Below are 18660 nucleotides of genomic sequence, written 5' to 3'. Positions count from 1 at the left end.
TCTTTGAGTACTTGGTGTAAAGGATTAGTGTTCCTGTCCTGTATATGCAATGCAGTACCATGTTTCTCTTAACCACTAAAATATACTAAAATTACAATGAACCCATTTGCATTTAACTTTTACAAATGAAAATATTTTCATAATAGCCATATGGCTCTTTACAAATTTCTGATGACAGTAGCAATGACACATTTGTAACAGGATATCCCAGTGCAATTCCATCAAATTAGAAAGCTGTACAATGGAAACTTGATGCAGATTTAGCAGTAAAAGCTTACCTTCATATGTTCCACTTTCTAGGAGAGCACCACTTTTCTCCAATTCCATAAAATCTTCAACAGTGATGAAAATATAGTCCACACCAGGGACTTCCCCCTCCTTATGTGGCCTTGTGGTGCCTATTGATAAGATGAAAGACACACTGTCAAGCACATGGCCTAAATGCAGAATGATTTTTTTGAAAGCTTTGGAAAAGTCACAAAGTAAACCATTTACACAACATGTTACATAGCACATCTTCCTTGTGAGGATGCCTTTCAAAGCAATCTAGCTATATTTGCTGAAGCTGACAGAGGTATATGAGATGTGTGTTTAAGATCATGCCAGATATTATTTGGATACATATTTATTCTCACTAATGAAAAACTATCATATTGTTATTCTTTTTACCTTACTAGAAAGACCCTTAGTGAATCAGGCATTCAGGGGTAACACAAACCAAAATCTTTTCTACAATTAATCTGCTTCATGGTATTTTGAACATTTATTCAGAACACAAAATAAGAGTTCTGTAAGTAAATCTGTAAGGGTTATATTCACATTGCTTGTTTCAGTGCCATAAGTGGACTTGACAAATAGTTAGGCTTCAGGGCCTGTGGGATAAAAATCACCTGCTAACCATGCTGTCAAACTGCAAAGGTGTTTATATTTAGTTATTGCCTCTATTGTCATCTCTGGATGACAGAACTCTGTAAAAGCTGACAGATAATATTACACACAGCCTGACAAGTGACTTGGCTTAGCTAGCAGAAGTTGGGATGTTAGCAGGGAAGAATCTGAAACTGACCTGATTTCCTAATGGTCCAGCTTATCTTGGTCAGACTATCACTGCTTTGACAGAAACCACTAAGTCTTAAAATTCCATTTGGAAATGGAAGTGGTTTAGGTTCTCCTCAGTCTCTAAGTGTTTGAAACATCTTAATCAATTTTTTACTGTACAGTATTTTACTGTACTGTACTGATTGCATTGCACTTGCAGGGTTTGGTTTAGAGACTGTTGACATTGGGAAGCGGCTAGAAGCCTGTCCAAACTCTTTTCTCTTACTTGAAGACACTAAGACGTAAAAGTGTTAGATTAACTCGAATGCCTGTCATAGAGACCTTTTTCCCTCAGATACAGCCTGAAGTCCATGTCAAAGACTAGATGAGCCTGTCAAGATAATATTTTAGTACCTAGCATGGGGAATATATTTTGATAAATCTATAAGACCCTTCCCTCATTTTCTCTGTTTCCAATTCCCTTCTCATCTCAACATTTCCAACTAAAACTGGCTGTTAATTTCTGGGAATTCTCATACTATTATCTGGAGTACTCTGTCCATATGGAGTTCTGTGTGCAGTTCTGGGCTCCTCAGTACAAGAGAGATGTGGAGCTCCTGACGTGGATACAATGGAGGGCAACAAGGATGACCGGGGGACTTGAGAATCTCTCATGAGTAAAGGCTGAGAGAGCTGGGCCTATTCAGTCTCAAGAAGGCTGAGAGAGGACCTCATTAGTGTGTATAAATATCTAAGAGAGGATGCTAAGAAGAAAAAGCCAGGCTCTGCTCAGTGGTGCCACCCACTAGGACATGAGGCAGTGTCTGATGCACAGGAAGTTCCATCTTCAGGAAGGTGTATCAGGAAGAATTTCTTCACTGTGCAGTGACTGGAACAGGTTGCCCAGAGAGGCTGTGGAGCCTTCCTCATGGAGGTACTTGAGCACCATTTGGATGCAATCCTGGGCCATGTGCTCTGGGATGACCCTGCTTGAGCAGGGAGGTTGGAACAGATGCCCCACTGTGGTCCCCTCCAATCTGACCGATTCTGTGGTTACTCTTGTGTTTGGAGATGGTATGGATAAAGCACTCAGACACTTGGATTGTCCACAAGGATGCTGAATTTATCCCTATGGATTATCTGACCTCTAGGGATGCAGCAGATCTCCAGCCCTTTGTGAGAACTAAGCACAGGGATTCTGCTGTGCCCCTGAGCTCCAGGGAGCTCTGTTAACAGCACAGATATCAGATGTTTGTTCTGCATGCTCTGTCCTGAGAAATTTTTCACTGTCAAAGAATATTGACAGAAACTGTATCTTTCTCACAAAACACTGGCTATTCCCAGACACAGCACAGGGAGGAAGCTGGCATATTAGATGAGTATCTCTAGCTTACTGTTTCTTCAGTATTTTTTCATGTAGACATGCTTGGATTACCAGTTTATCAATCAAATAAAAATACAAATTACATAAGATGCTAGCCCTGCTTTGAGTAAAAATTTGGACCAGATGATATAAAGAGCTTCCTCACAATTGAAATGTTTAATGATCTTATGCTATTTAGATTTAATGTACTTTTTAATGTAGATTTAATGTAAGTTTGTTTTAAATACAGGTATATTCAGCAGTCATGAATGACGGATGATGGCAAAGTCTCAAAGGAGGTCCAAGAACAGACTTGGTTATCCCTGTGTTTCTCTACTTTGGTCACAGTCTTTGTTCAACTTGCCTAGAAAACTGTAATGGGCTAAATTTCAGATTCTGAATCCCTCTCTTAAATTGGAAGCTTAAGACCTAATCTTTCTGCCCTTATGTTACTTAGTCATGTTTTTTTCAGATATGGTACAGATAAGATATCTTTTGCATATGCCTTGCATTAATTAATTATTAATTAAATATTCTGTCTAATCTGCTTAGACCATAGCAGGAGATAACACTGTGACTTGGATGGTTCCAGCCTCTTATAATATTCAGGGAGCCTGATCCAAGAGCCCTGCACTACACTGTGTACTGAGGGTTGCAGACCTATAAAAAATCATGTAGTCACTTCCCCCCCAAAAAATGGAGAAAGGAGCAAACCATGATCTGTTGCTGCTTGAATTCAGGGTGACTCTTACGCCAGGTACAGCAGCTTCCATCCCAAATGATCTTTTTTGCTCTTGATAAAATCTTGCTGAGTCCCATTTCCTTCCTGCATCTGTTCTCATTCCCTCAGGCTGGAGGACCTAAGATCTTGGAAATGGTTAAAGCAACTCCCTGGCTAATGGAATAATCAATGGTTATTGCCTCTTTTACTCTTTCACCCTGGAGGAACCCAGTTGTTGCTAATAATACTTCTGTCATCCTTAATAGTTTTCTGTAAGCACCATGGACTTTGTAATGTGCATGTTTACAGAATTGGACATGGTTACTGGAGCATCTTAAACACCCATCAAGGTCTGAACATTGAGATCTATATATTGCAGTCTTACAGACCACAGGGAAATTCTTTCCTTGCTTTTTACCTAGAGGTACACTTCTTAATGGATTTTGTTTTTTACTATATTCATATAGAAGAATAATCAGGCCTAAAACGTATGGTGATTCAAGACTCAAAACAAAGGATTAATTCCAAGCCTCATATTTCCACAGAAACATATCTTTTGTTATGCAGCATCAAGTTTTAATAGGACACAGTTGTTACTTATATTTATTCTTTATCAATGCAAAATGGAAAAATGAACTCATAATTTTGTCACCAAGGTAACCCATAAAAAATTATCTTTGAATTCCATAATGAAAGGATATACTTTTAGATCTTTCTAAAGACCAAAAACAAGGGGTATTTGCACCATGCATATTTCTGACAAATGCAATTTATTAGTGCTGTTGAAGACACAAAATGAGAGTAAAAAAGGTAAAGTTACTATGACCAGTCCAGTCATGCAGGTGCTGTCACACAACCTGTAGGTACTTTAGAAATTGCAGTACCTTGGTCTACGAAATCTGGATTGGTGTTGACCTTCATGACCACTTGCATCATTCACCAAATGGGTCATTCACTGAGCAATTATTTTGTTTGGACTTACAGCTCTAAGATGGATAGTTGATAGCGTTTAGAGATATTTAAGGTGTGTGCTATATCTTTTTATTACTATTATTTTGTTTTGAAAATACCCTTTTCTTTGCACCTGGTTTCTTCTCTTCTACAGGGGGGTTGTGGTGATTTGGCATACTTGAGTCCATGCTCATGTGTGTTGTAAGACGGTGCTATATTCCAGGAAAGGAATTACGTGCTGTTTACATAAATAGCCTCTGAAACAGTATTTTTCTTTTAAATGAGTTTAAGACACCTGAGGGCAGGTGTTTAGACACATAAGAAATCTTTTACCTCTATAAAAAAAAAAAAAAAAAAAGAGTGTGTTTATTTAATAGCAATAAGCTATTTTTGAAATACTACTTTTATGAGCTTGGGGAACAATAAATTAGGGGAACTTTTATGTTGACTTCTAGTGCAGATTGAGAAAATGGTGAGTTCATGTAGTGTTCAGTCCAGATTACCTTTATTAGTAAAAAGGAATATAATTATTGATTCTAGAAGAGTTCCAGGGTTAGAAAGCTCCACACCAGTTTGTAGAGGTAGGAGAACAACTGGAATTTATATGTGTCTTTTAAATCTCAGAGTTAAGTTACATAATTAGAACATTTTAATGCTTATTTGGGAGTCAAGTGCACAGCTATCTTTGAACATATTTCTACTATTTAGAGGCACTGAATCTTCACAGTCTCTGTCCAGTTCTGCTACTTTCAAAAGCAGGAAAGGTGCTCCCTCAGTATTTTTTTTTCTGCTAACTCCATGTAGTTATGGAAAAGAAAAAAAGGCAAATTCATTTATTTATATGTCAGTATAGGAATATGAATATTAGTTAAAACTCCCAGAACTATCACAGGAAATATTCACTCAGTACTTTAGACATATCTTAAGGAACATTTCATTTACTTGCAGTAAATAATCTGTACTCTACAGGCTTTAGCAGCATCACAAGGTTAATATTTTTGTGTCCTTGTAGAGTCTATATGATGGTCAGAAAAGTAGAAGTAAAGTCCTTACTCCCTGCCTGGTCCAATACCAACTCACAGACTGGGCTCACAGGTTTCAATGCTCCAAGCTTACAGGCATGTTATAAATATTTAAATCATTACTTTTTTTTTTTGCTAAGTTAAGGGCAAACCTGGCACACCACTATCCAAATATCTTCATGCATATTTAGCTGATTAATATTTGGATTCACAGATTGGCTCCTACCACGTGAGGTAGTTTCAAAAGCAAAGGTGTGTCTTTGCCACAAGGACTACAGTGTAAATTAAGAGCACGGGAATAATCTAGTCCTTTTTGCATAATGACCTACTTCTAGAGTAATTTTCCAAGTGTATGGAAAAAAATAATGTCTTGTTTTTCCTATCTCTTCCAAATGTAATAAAATGCAAAAAGAAAAATATCTTTAATATATGAAGCCCTTTTATTAGAAATTCTACTGAGAATTTGTTCCGTAACTCTGCTCTGAACAACAGCTTGTTGTGGAACATGGTCCGCCAGGCTGTCATATATTACAGTAGCTGAAGGGATCTCTCCTGCAGAAACAGACTGCTAATCTTTAATAAACTTCAGCTGAGCCCTTGGTATGACCTTGTGTACACTTTGCCTTAGAAAAATTCAACACTACTTAATTAGGTCTTTTGTTTGTTTGCCAAATTACTCTGGAGCACTATTACTGTGAGGAGCTGAAATGTATAGGAAATTATACCTATCTTGTCAAATTACTAACTGCGTTAAGCAGAGAAGCACCACACTTGTCTTGATCTACTGAATTTCCAGCTGAAGAGAATAATAAACATAATTTTCAAGTAAAGTGATTTTAGATGTACTATAAAGCCAGAAGCTTCAAGTGTTTATGACAATTCTCATAATAACAACATAAATCACGATGGCTTAAGTCCCGTCTTGCCAATTGCCATGAAAAATAAGTGTTTCCCCTTTCCAAGTGTGCAACACTAACAATTTCTCTGATGTATTCCTATTACTGCAAAAGCAAAGAAATGAATTCCAGATTCCTGAAAATGTTTTTCAGGGGTAATAATTTCAAACTGCATTAACATTTGGCAAATACGATCCTGAAGAAGATCTGGATTATAATTAATTCAAATTTAGCAAAGATACTGAATGCTCTACAGTGAGGCAAGAACACAGCTAAGAGGGGATCTCATCACTGCATACAAATATCCAAAGGGCAGGTCTTAAGAGGGTGAGGTCAGGCTTTTTCAGTGCTGCCCAGCGACAGGACAAGGGTCAATGGGCACAGACTGAAACACAGCAAGTTCCATCTGAGGAAAAACTTCTTTACTGTGAGGGAGACAGAGCAGAGGAACAGGCTGCCCAGAGAGGTTGTGGAGCCTCCTTTGAAGATATTCAAAACCTTCCTGGACACAAGTATCTGCAACCTGGTGTAGGTGAATCTGCTTTAGCAGGAGATTGGACAAGGTGATCTCCAGAGGTCCCTCCCAAACACAATCATTCTTTGAAAGCAGGCATTTAGCAACTGCTGAGCTCTGAGACTGCAGCATTATTTGCAAAACAGATAATTTTAATAATCAATTTGCAGAGGGAAAAATCAGATGCTATTTTGAAGAAGCCATGTGTTTTTACTATCTCCTGGATTATCTGATCAAGTTTTAGTACAAAGGGCGAAGCAGGCAGCCATACTTCATCACAGAACTAAAAGCTTTATGTCTAGGTCCTTAATTCATGTGAACTAAAAAAAGAAGTTTTGAAACCCTTTGCATAATTAGCATCCACTAAGAGTAGCAGAAGTAACAGATGAACTACATGGCTCAATCTACTGTTCACTGAAATTAGGTGGAGAATTTGATTCATATCAAAAGATACATGTAAAAAGAAAATAAAAGCCTCACCCATGGTTTTCACAGTTTGTATTACAATTTGGGATTCATGACGTTGGATACATTTTGATTTTTGCTGAAAAAGGAAAACATAAGACTGAAAATCAGTTTTAAGGGACTGTGCAGTGGGTTTTAGTGCACATGTTCTACACCACCACATAATCCTTAGGAGAAATATTTTATATTATATAGTGTAAAACAGAAACAATGAATTCCTGAATTTGAGATTTATAATGCACATAGGCTCCTATGTCCTTTATGGAATATGCATTCTTTGAATGGTTCTTTAGATCTTCATTATTTCCAAACTTGAGACACATGCATTAGGTAAGCTAGAAAAGCTTCTGCATGGTGGTTAACAGGATTATTAGATTACAGATGTATACATCCTTTGAAATATCTTTTTAAAAATTATTTTTGGATTCAATATGCATTCAGAAGCCTCTGATTAAACACAGTCTGGGTTTTCTATTTGTTCTCTTAGTTTCGTGCGATGTGACAGACAGTGAACAGCCTTAAGATAATTTATGCACTGTAAAATAAAGTCATATTGGAGCTGAACAGAAAAGTAAAACTGAGAGATGTGAATGACAGTAGCTAAAGACTGTGAGTAGGAACCTTATATATTTGTTTATTTATTTGGTAATGAGAGGACCACTGGAACCAGCAAGAAGAATCCAGAGAAGAAATGCAGCACAACAGCTGTGCACTGAGACAGATACTTGGAGATGTTTCTTTAAAATATGGCATATCCAGAGTTACCCTTACAAAGTACAAGGACCTGACTATTGCACTTTGTGCTCTTGTCCTGTGTTAGGCACAGACACAATATGTGTTCCCTCTTCAAGGGAATTGCTGGTTATTGTGGCATCAGTTGGGTCACTTTCCTGCAGTTGGTGAATTCTCACTAAGTCTGCAGGGTACTTTCTTTGAGAAGAACTCTGACCCAGTATTAAGCCACATATCCAAGTTTCATGGCCAATACAGCATTTGAGCAAATAAAATAACTTCTTTTTCATTATCTTTGCCAATAGTAGTTTTCAAGATAACAATAAACTTCAAAGATAAAAACTAATAACAGGGAAGTGTGAATTCTTTGTGTAAAGTTAAGCATGGACAACTGCAGAAAATAGTAGTAAAAAGAAGCACAAAAGCTGTTGCTAATGCAGGTATCTTAAACATTTAAACTATATTCTTCATAATTCCTGGAAAATGTCAAATTATGAAATTGGCTGTTCTGGCATTTGGAAGTACAGGCCTTACAGGGGTTAGCCAAGTCCCTAAAGGAATCTGATTTTCAATGCTCAAAAAGTGGAAGAGATGAAATGAAGGAAAATCAGCTACGAATAATTTTGGATTCCACATTATTGCCTCAAGAGGTTTTTGTGTTGTGTGTGATTGGTTGGTAGGTTGTTTTTTTTTACAACAAAAATTAGGAACCTCCAAAAGACACTAGGATTTTATTCATAAAATCTGTTAATGTCTTAGCAAATACCCCAGCAATATATCCCAATATCATTAATGCTTATTAGAAAATGAAAATTCCATATTGGCTTTCCAAACAGATACGAAAGAAAAGCAGTAAACTGCCATAAATAAATACTTGAGAACAAAACTGAAAATCTGATGATTAATGAGTAGTAGATTGTGGTGTAAAAAGTCTGGGGTTTTATTTTAGTTAACTAGGAACTTGTTGAGCTAATAAATAATTAATAGTGTCCAAGATTTTTTTTTTTGTACATGTTTAGACAGTCACTTTTCTTCTTTCCTGCTTTTTCACTCCTTCAGGTAAAGATATCAACTAAAACATGATGACAAACTTTTACCTCCTTTGTACATTTAGACCTTGATTCCTATGGCACACAGTTGTTGACACCCCCAAAAATCTTCACTACAACTATAAAGAATAGGTTTTACATGAAAATGAATATATGTGCACAAGAGAACTACCCAACTAATGAAGACATACATTAGGGCATCATGATGAGAGACTCACACATGCATGAACATTTATGTTTCTACACAGATTTATAAAAATCACCTGCTAATGAGATCCAGAGAGAAACTTCTGATGTTATTAACAAAATAAAAGTTTATCTAATTACATACAAAATGCCTTCTGCTACTCGAAAAACTTAATTAGAAAAAGGTTTCTTATGGTCTTTAGAAGAACAAAGTCTTTGCTGGGAAATGCTTGATTTCTGAAGCTTTTCAAGAGAATAGATGATATAGTTAGAGAGCTATTTGCATAGTAGTTGGCATGGGCATCTCTGCTATACAGTGAGATATTACAGAAAAATTTTTGTCCAGTATTAGCAAATTTGTTATTCCTGCTGATGGTTATAGACTGGATCATCAGTGGAAATAATATTGAGATTTGGGATGATTTGTTTAACTGTGATGCCAAAACATCTATTTATTCTGCACATCATTCAAATATACCTCCAGAAATCATGGAATCACACCATTTCCAGTGTAAAGGACAACATTTCTGCTATCAAAAACAGAACCTGCTTTTTCACCTCTTGATTTTATTAACATTATAAATTGTTATGGATGACTCCTGTTATGCAGCTTGTACTTATTACCACATAGAGATGAACAACTCTCTTAAGTCATGCACACACCACAGTGTACCTTGAAAGGTTCTGCAATGCCTGCAATAATAACTTTTCAACTCAAAAAACCACTAATATTCTTATTTTCTTTTTATATTTTATATAAATATTATATATATACACGTATAATATATGTATAATATATGTATAATATATATGTATAGGAACCCAGCCACTCTGCATAGTGTCTGTTTAGTAGAACATTTTGAAAGGATTTGTGAAGTTGTTAGCTGTTGCTATTAAATCTCTGGAAATATTTAAAAATGGATTTTCTAAATCTACATCTTACTTTGAGAGGCATTAAAAGAGGGACTGTGAAATAGGCTACCATAGAAACCATCCACATATGTATTCTTAATCAAGCTCATTTCAGGTGTTTAAATTTTACAGAATAAATAATACAGAACAATCAATAATGAATAAATACTATAAAGCCATAAAAGGATTTTAAGAGTATCAGGTCAGATAACTAACAGAAAAATGAAGGGAGTTTATGCTTAAAATAGGCAACTGCTTAATATGTGTGAATGAAAAAAAAAAATCTTATTTAGAATGTAGACTTCAGATATGTCTATTCTCTCTCCATAGTCTTCAGATTTATGTTCTGGTGCACCTCTGAACAGTATCTGTTCACAAGGCATGCCAGCAAGACCCAATCCAGGGCATTTCTGAATTAAAAAGTACTTTCAGAAACTACAGTGGAAGATGTCGGAATGGTAGAAGAGAGTAACGTGTTACTTGATCTTCATATCGTCCTGTTTGTAACTAGTTCCAATGGTTGCATTCCTTGGCTTTCAGCCCAAAAGTTGATATGCACAGCCAAAACTCTGAACCAATCACCAGGCACTGGACCAGACCTTGGTTTGGTGACAAAAAGATGCTCAGATGTAACAGCAGATACCATTGCAGTCATTTTTCCTGAACAAGTTTGAAGAAGAGAATGAGTGGTTGTGCAGTACTGTGTGCGACACTTCCAGCAGATTCCCTGCTGAAATCCCTGGTGGCCAACTGCTATGCAGACAGCAGAGCAAATGCTCTGCTGAGACACAGGAATGCTAGTCCCTCAGTAGGGATCCCATCAGTGCTAGACAGCATTTCTAACTGTGGGATGCCACCACATGCCGTGGAGGGCCCTGAGCAGAAGGAGAAGTCATGCTGTGGGACAGCTTCCCATGGCAGCACTGCTCTGCCCCTGTGGCAGCACATTTCTCATCTGAAGGTTACAGACTGTTGAAGGCTGCACCTCTTGGGCACACTGGCAGAGCAAACACATGTTTTCTCGTCTGCTCCTGGAGTAAGACAAAACATCCTCTTTCCTCCTGTTGCTTTCCAGTACAAAGAGCAAAAGTAGTCTATAGACAATAATGATGTGAACCCCTGTGAGAGACTGAAAAGTTATATTTGAATGTTTAAACATTGTTAAAATCACCAAAGGATGACCTCTGTCCATTTTAGCAAACTGCTCATCTGCGATCATCCAAGCCAAATCCCTCCCAGAACACATCTCCTGACTGGAAATGGACTGTGAGTTAAACCACCTGATGGAAATTTGAGACAAGATAAATCTGGTACTATTGTCCAGTTATCTCAAAGATAAGGAGAAGTAAACAAGCCTGAAGGGAGAAGAATGTACCCACAAAGGAAGCCTTTCTCAGTAGCTATGTTGAAAACCAGCTCTGGCAGGGTTCAGAGGGGGAGGCCAAAGCCCTCAGACTCTTTTGCTGAGGCCAGGTGTGCACCCCTGACTGGGAGGCTCAAACCCTGCAGTGTGGCATGGTTCTCTTTGTAATGGTCATTGTCCTCTGCTCAGGGTAAAACTGCCCCCACTCCCCCAGGGAAGGTCTGATGGGGCATTACTGGCTCGAAAGTTGCCACAAATCATCACAAACCCCAAAGTGCCCCCACACCCATTCCTGAGGCTTCCACCAGATGACTGAACACAATGTAAAGGTGCTGTAGCAGATCCAGGGTGTGTGGTAAGAGACAGTGTAAAACTTTCCCTCTACATGGGGAAGGTACCTGGGCGTCCCCACCCAGCCTGAGCCTATTTGAACCCATGGGACTTTGTGTGTAAGGGGTTTATTCCTCCACGCCCTACGGATCAAGACCATCACTTTGATCAGTAGTAAACTACACTGCAACAAACAAGTCTCATTGTAAGCTCTGTAGGTGGTTATTTTTTAATTTCTTTTCCCTTATATATTTTCAAAAGTTATATTTTTGTGCTTTCATATTGCTTTATTGCTACAGAAAATAATAGATCAAATGGCTACATAGGTGCCTTCTTTTGCAACCAAACACAACCAAACTGTTCTAAAATAAACCCTATAAACCCTATATGTATATTTATTTATCTATTTATTTATTTATTTATTTATATTTACAAACACAGATCATTCAGTGTCTTCACTCTAATCCACCCCAAGGGATCTATCCAGAAGAACTTGGTTTACTCATGTCATCTGGGTAACAACCCCTAAAAAATATTTTTCCTTCTCTTTTTCTTCCACTGTTCCTTATAGAGAATAAAGTTTTCATTGAACTAAGACTTTATGCAGTAAATTCCAAAGAAGCACAGTGTTTTATTTTTCTGTTCTACCAAGTCCAGTTTAAAATAGGAGCAAAAAAATATATTCTTCTTTCATATCAATGAGTGTATCATGGAACATTTCTACCATGGTATTCAGAAAATAAATCTATTATTTTGAAACCATCTTAGTTTATATGGTAAAATACTTTTCCTAAAAATATTACTTCCCATAAAACACAAGTATTTATTTGAAACAGATTTTTTCCCATCTGTTTTTAGGAAAAAAAACTATTTTCAGTTTAACTCACATTAATAAAAAAAAATAATATAAAACACTCCTTGATAAACAGTAGAATAGATTATTTATACAGAAGTCATCATTTTATAGCATACTCATAAACCTTAAAGTGCATGATGTAAACATAAATATTCCAACTATCTTCAATTTTTTAAAATAAATTGAAAAATCATGTTCATTCTTGTTTTGAAGATAGACAAAAAAACAAAGTGCTTACATTTAACTTCAAAAGGAGTCAAATACAGTGAAATTGAGGAAATAAATGCCACATAATTCTGAATGCAGGAAGCCCATTGCTGTTCTTATCTTCAACAGAAATTATTTTGGAGGTGTAGCTATTCCACTGGTGAAGGTTGTTTCACAAGGACTACATGATCCAACTAATGGATAAAACCCTATTCCAGAAAAACATAAATGTTATGTCTGAATAAAAAAGTGCTTGGAACAACCTAAAGGATATCAGTCCCAGGTGTGACCTTGATGTTTTTCTTGTATTTGACAAAGCTTAAAGAAAAGTTATTGGTGAGCAGCAAGCATTACTGTGGTTGGATAACAAAAAAATGATGTTTTTCATATACAGTAAGGCTTCCTCTTCTGATGAGTTCTAATAATCAGTCTTGCAACATTAAATTCAGTAGTTACTAGAGAGCAGTTATTTTAGCTCCAAACAGTTACTAAAAACTAGCATCTGTTCCTACTGATGATAACTGAACAAATTAAAAGCACCTGTCTCAAACTGAGGCAGATCTAATTATCCTATTATTATTTTTCTATATGCAATGAGTTATTATTTAGGAATTTGTGTTCTAATAATTAGTATTAGAAAACCAAATTCCTTGAGATGTGTGGGTCAATGATTCTAGCTCCCCAGCTATCAGAGAACATGGATATTCTGTATTTTTAGTGATACTCTTCCTTTCCTTTTAAGCATCTTAGGATTTCTGTTTCTTCAAAGTTTAGCTCTGTACACCTATGTAGAGTAACACTATTGTTTTTTCACCTTAACCATCTCTCTGATCCAAATCCTGATTTGTTCTGGGTTGTTTTTTGTTTATTTGGATGGATTTTTTTTTCTGGCACTACATGCAATTCATACAGTGGTCCCTTCATCCCACTGTGTAAAAATGCCCCTGCATTCAACAGCTGTAAAAATTCAGATGAATTTATAACTTGTCAATTTACTTCAAGTAGTGTACATGGCACACACACATTGCCTGCTCCTTAGCTTGCTCTGCACTTGTCAAATCCACAAATATGTGCTTGTTATGAAGTATGGCTCAAGTTCAGACACTTCAGTTCTAGGAATTGTCATGCCAGACAAGTTTCTCCTTATTTGAGCAGTGGTTAGTCTCTCTAGCTGAACAGGTTTTTATCTCAAATAATGTGTGGGGAATGTTTTCTCCTTTGGGACACCTTTCAGCATTGTGACCCTTTGTAGGAAAAGGTGGTGTCCCCACATTTACTCTGCAGGGCTGCTTTGCTACCATGGGTATGGCAATGAACACCAAGAGAGGGAATTTATTTTGGCTCAGTCTCCCTCCTTGTGTTTTTGCAGCAAATGACATTTGTCACTAAGCTGTTCAAACATGAGTACTGCTGTGCTCACTTGGTACTATCAGGATATACTGCTGTATTCAGACTTGCCAAACCTCAGCTAATTCTGTGCTACAATTATTTTTCCAGAGGAGAACAGCAGTGAGCTCTGGAAGGACAAGCCATTGCTGCAGTTTTTATAGGAACAGCCACATATAAAAACATCAACACCACCACCACCATCAACTCTTGTGCCACAGTGCTCAGCAGAAGGAAGAAATCATTTACACCGTGGGAAGTGACTTTTCTCCTCATTTACCAACAAGCCTGAGGTTTGTCACTCAGCAGGACTTCCACACAGCTGTGGAACCAGCTCACAGGGAGTAACACTCAAATCATGAGCTTTCTCTGATGGGTTACCAGATGGAACTTCAACTCCCACTTTGCAGGACTAGTTTACCATAAACAGGCAAGGAACTCAAGAAATAATGCAGACAAAACTATTATTAGCCCACTAACTATTATAGACAAAACTATTAGCCCACAGGAAACATAGATGTACCACTGGTGGAGCATCTTTGTCAACCATTTGAAAAAATAGTGTGGTATCTTCAGTGACCAAGTGAATACAGGTCACACAAAGATGTGACTTTAATGTCTAATCCCCACAGTTTAACACTAAGTTCATTGATTTATTAACTGTTTTGCTTGTTTTTAAAATGTTTGCTTTGTTTTATTTTTGTTTTAAAAGAATGCATTTCAAAAAATTAAATTTGAATTCCAGTATAAAAGGCTCCCTGAATTAAAAAATAATCAATTTAATAACACTTTTTTAAGGTTTTGTAAACTAGTCAAGAACTAGTGACTACGTCAGTTGACCTTGACGAAGAAAATTTATGAGAATCAAAGCCTTTTTTCTTTTAGCTACCATAAACAACTTCTGAAAGTAGAATAAAACAATCCAGCAATAACAGAGTTTTATGTTTGCTGAACTCCACAGGCAGAAAACTTAATAGAAAAAAACAGTTTTCAATACATGGTCTTTGCTTAAGGCTGTTAAGGGCAGTAAGTATATTTTTATTATATATTTTTTTATTTTATATTTTTATTTGTGTGTATCAAAATTATATTGGTTGGCTGAATTACATCTAATAAAGGTAATAATTATAAATTTCATAATGCTATAATTACTGCATAAATCCACTTCCTTGCATATCCACTAAATCTAATGTTTGCAATGTGTATTGTTTGCACATCAATCTGCAGAAGGAACACTGAATTTTAATGACACTTTATGAAGATTTAAGATGTAAGAATTATGAGTGAAAATTGGCCTGTTTATTCTTTAACTCACAGTTGTTCTTTATTTTATCTGCACAGAGAAAATTAATTCACCACTGATAACTGATAAGTTCTGTGATTCACATGAGCTTCAAAAATAAAAAATGGAACTAATGAGGATGATATATATGCAGAAATCTTCAAGTACATCTAATGAAACATTTCAATTTATTGAGATATTATTCAAAGTATGTATGCAGTAAAGCATATTCATACCATGTAATACCAGAGCATAAAAGATTGCTTAAAGTTTTAGTAGTCAACATTTTGAGTAAGTCATCCTATGAATGTATGAAGATTTTGGAAATGATCTATTAATCACTAGAGGGAGTGTGTTATATTTCTATCTGAAATAATCTATTACCTACCTCAAGTCTGTATCTCTTTCACAATTTTTTCCTGTGATGTAAAGCAAGTTCTAAAAAAATACACACCAATCTCTTGTCCTTTCAGAGCAGTCCCAAACTGCCACTAGATAAGAAGGTAAAGGCACAATACAGGCTGTTGAATTTTTGATCAGCTACAAATAGAGAACTTTCAAGTTAAGTGGGCTCAGCTGATGCAAATCTCCCATGAGAATCAATTCTACAGTTCCTGACATTCTGAAGTAAGCTTGTGAGACTTTTCTTGTGAAATACTTAAAGGAAAGAACAGAGTTATGAAGAAACTAACAATATATAATCATAGGTGCAACTAGCATAAATAACAGCAATTTCATTGATTTATACCAGCCACGAAGTCGATCTGTGGCTTTAAAAATTTTCATGTAATTTAAATCAGGCTTATAAATCACAGAGTACAATTTCATTGTACTTTAATATTAATTTAAATCTAAAATTTTGCAATAAATAGCAATCTCTCGATTCCTCTATCTCAGAATCCAATAAAGTCAAGGAATTCACTGCAAGTGAATTAGTTCTCTAATATTAGAGAGCACCACTATATCACCTGTTAAACCTTCAAGGATTCTTGCATAAATTTTTTGTGGGCTGTTGTTTTTTTAAAAATAATAGGTATGTAATAGGTATATAGAAACTGTATGAGATCCATAGATGAGTCCTCTAACTAAAATGTAGACAACACAAAGTCTTGACATAGTGCAAAGTTGGAAGAGGCAGGAGACTTAACAGAGAAAATGGTAGGAAGATAAAGCAATTAGTATTTCAGAAGAAATTGGTTTTGTATGGTGGCCATCTCAATAGAAAATGCATTTTACTGAGTGCAAACTCATTTCTCCTAATGAAGAAAAAGCTAAAAGAAAATCTCCTCAGGTGAAATGTAATGGATCATAAGCTCTTTCAAAAGTACCCTTAGAAGAAGACACGAGAATGGAGAACAAATGCACAGCACCAAGTTCTCTGCTTTCACCCCGTGCTGCAATATCCCAGAAAACCTTGCTTTATAGCAATGTGGATATATCTTCATTGGTTCTCTAACCTTGGATGTTGCTATGTAGATGTGTTATTTTTGTCTGCAGTGTTGAGTTTATACTGTTGGACATTTTAATAGTAATTATGACTGTCCTTCTAACAAAGTAAAACTGAGTGACATAGACGTCACACATCAATGTTCTCTCATTGTTTTCTTTCTTGAAAGAGCTGGAAGTCACAATGTTGCAAAAGGTGGAACGAATGTCAGTCATACTTAAATTTGCTATCTACACTTTGGTAATAACAACACAGATAGAGGAAAACCTGATGACTAGTTTTATATGAGAAATAAATGTAGTAGCCATTAGAGAACAGAAAGGAAAATACAAGAAATACATACACATTCTTTATCCAAATGATCCCAGCATCCCTGAAGATTTTGTGCTATTCTAGGAACACATTTAAACACAGCTAAAGCAAATGAACTCATTATATGTTGACTCTGTTGCAGCAACTAGGGTATACAGAGATAACAGGAATATGAGTGAAATCAGATGCAGCTCCAAAGCATGTATGTTCTAGGATATCACAGTGGAAGGATTTAACTAATAATTTAAATTTTACATTATAGGAGAGTGATTGATGTCTCAAATTATACAATATTTTTAAAGCAGGAATTTGGTTTAATGTATAATTATGTGCTTCATAGAATGTTTAGTACCATGATCTATCTAGTAGCCAGAAGGTGAGCATTCATGCACAGAGACTATAAAAAGGTGTATGTTTTTAATATTGAGGCTAATTAACAATTTGAATTATTATCATGTAGTAGATTCTGTGTATCTTTAAGGTTATTTTCGTAGGAATTGCCTTAATTGTTAAAAACAGTTGAAGAACTCTATTCTTTATGTAACACAGGAGGTCAGACAAGGTGAACATAATGATCCCCTCTGGCAGTAGAACTTACGACTCTATGAATTCAGCATGAAGTTAGAGATGATTTTAGCTACAGAAGTATTCATTTTCGGGTAGTGTACTCCTTCCTCAAGCTGCCTCTCATCAAAGGCAGGTAACTGGATGAGACAGACACAGAAGCACCAGCTTCCAATAAATAATATGGATAGCTTACTTCCATCCAGGGATAACTTACAGTCTCTGGAAGGGATATGACACTTGCATACTTAGATTCAGGGATTTCCAGTCCCAGAGTTTAAAACCTTCTCAGGACTGATCAAGAATTGGTGACCAATCTCAGATATTTTACACAAGCAGACTTATAAATGTCACTCTCCAGTCAGTCTTCTTTCACTTAAAAAAATTCCACTGCTTCCAACTGAAACTGGATTTACTAATACAGTGGTTTTATTAAGAGACATCCAAGAATGAGTGGGGAATTAATTTCTCCACCTAAATTATCCCCTAATTTTTCCAAATACACAGAAAGAAAAATTAGCAGACACTATAAATTAAAATATTAAGATGTGAAAAAATTACATCAGAAGTAATCAAGCACTGGAACAGGTATCCCAGAAAGACTGCATATCACTGTAGATTCTCAGAGTTAGCTTAAAGTCTTGAGCAACATGATCTATCCAAGATGGTTATAACTTTGCAGTTGTTCCAGCTGTGACTGGAATGTTGGACCAAATTATACCCAGAGAGACTGTCCAGGCTAATTATGAGATGATCCTGTGATAATGGAGTTTATCAATAAAAGAAGTGGCCACTTCTACTCAAGTAGAAATCCTCAAGAGAGTACTGCCTGTCTGAAATTGAAATTTAAATGCACCAGCATCACCAGGCTTTGCTTGAGATTTGTTTTGTGCTTTTGAATAGAACTCACATTTAGTGGGGAACACTCCTATTCCCTTCAGCTCAAACCTTGAGTGTCTGACACAACTCCTGAAACACGTAGCAGTTGTCACTAACTAACTATGCCATGTGCCCTAAGGTCCATCCCAAATGTTCAATTACACCTCTGCTTTCTTGTCCTCAGC

General features: G+C 36.3%; 1 protein-coding gene across 12 annotated transcripts in view; it reads right to left on the bottom strand.

Annotated features, from left to right (window-relative positions):
• The window catches only part of MAGI2 (membrane associated guanylate kinase, WW and PDZ domain containing 2), a 702680-nt gene that overhangs the window by 289057 nt on the left and 394963 nt on the right, over window positions 1-18660 (bottom strand). For all 12 annotated transcript variants that reach the window (XM_015627313.3, XM_033514718.1, XM_015627312.3 and 9 more), the window contains one exon: window positions 279-398. In XM_015627313.3, the coding sequence (XP_015482799.1) occupies window positions 279-398 (120 nt within the window). The remainder of the gene's footprint in view (window positions 1-278; window positions 399-18660) is intronic.

This window comes from Parus major, chromosome 1A, assembly GCF_001522545.3.
Source record: "Parus major isolate Abel chromosome 1A, Parus_major1.1, whole genome shotgun sequence".
NCBI lineage: Eukaryota > Metazoa > Chordata > Aves > Passeriformes > Paridae > Parus > Parus major.
The sequence above is the reverse complement of the archived record's forward strand: the minus strand, read 5'-3'. Positions and strand labels throughout refer to the sequence as shown.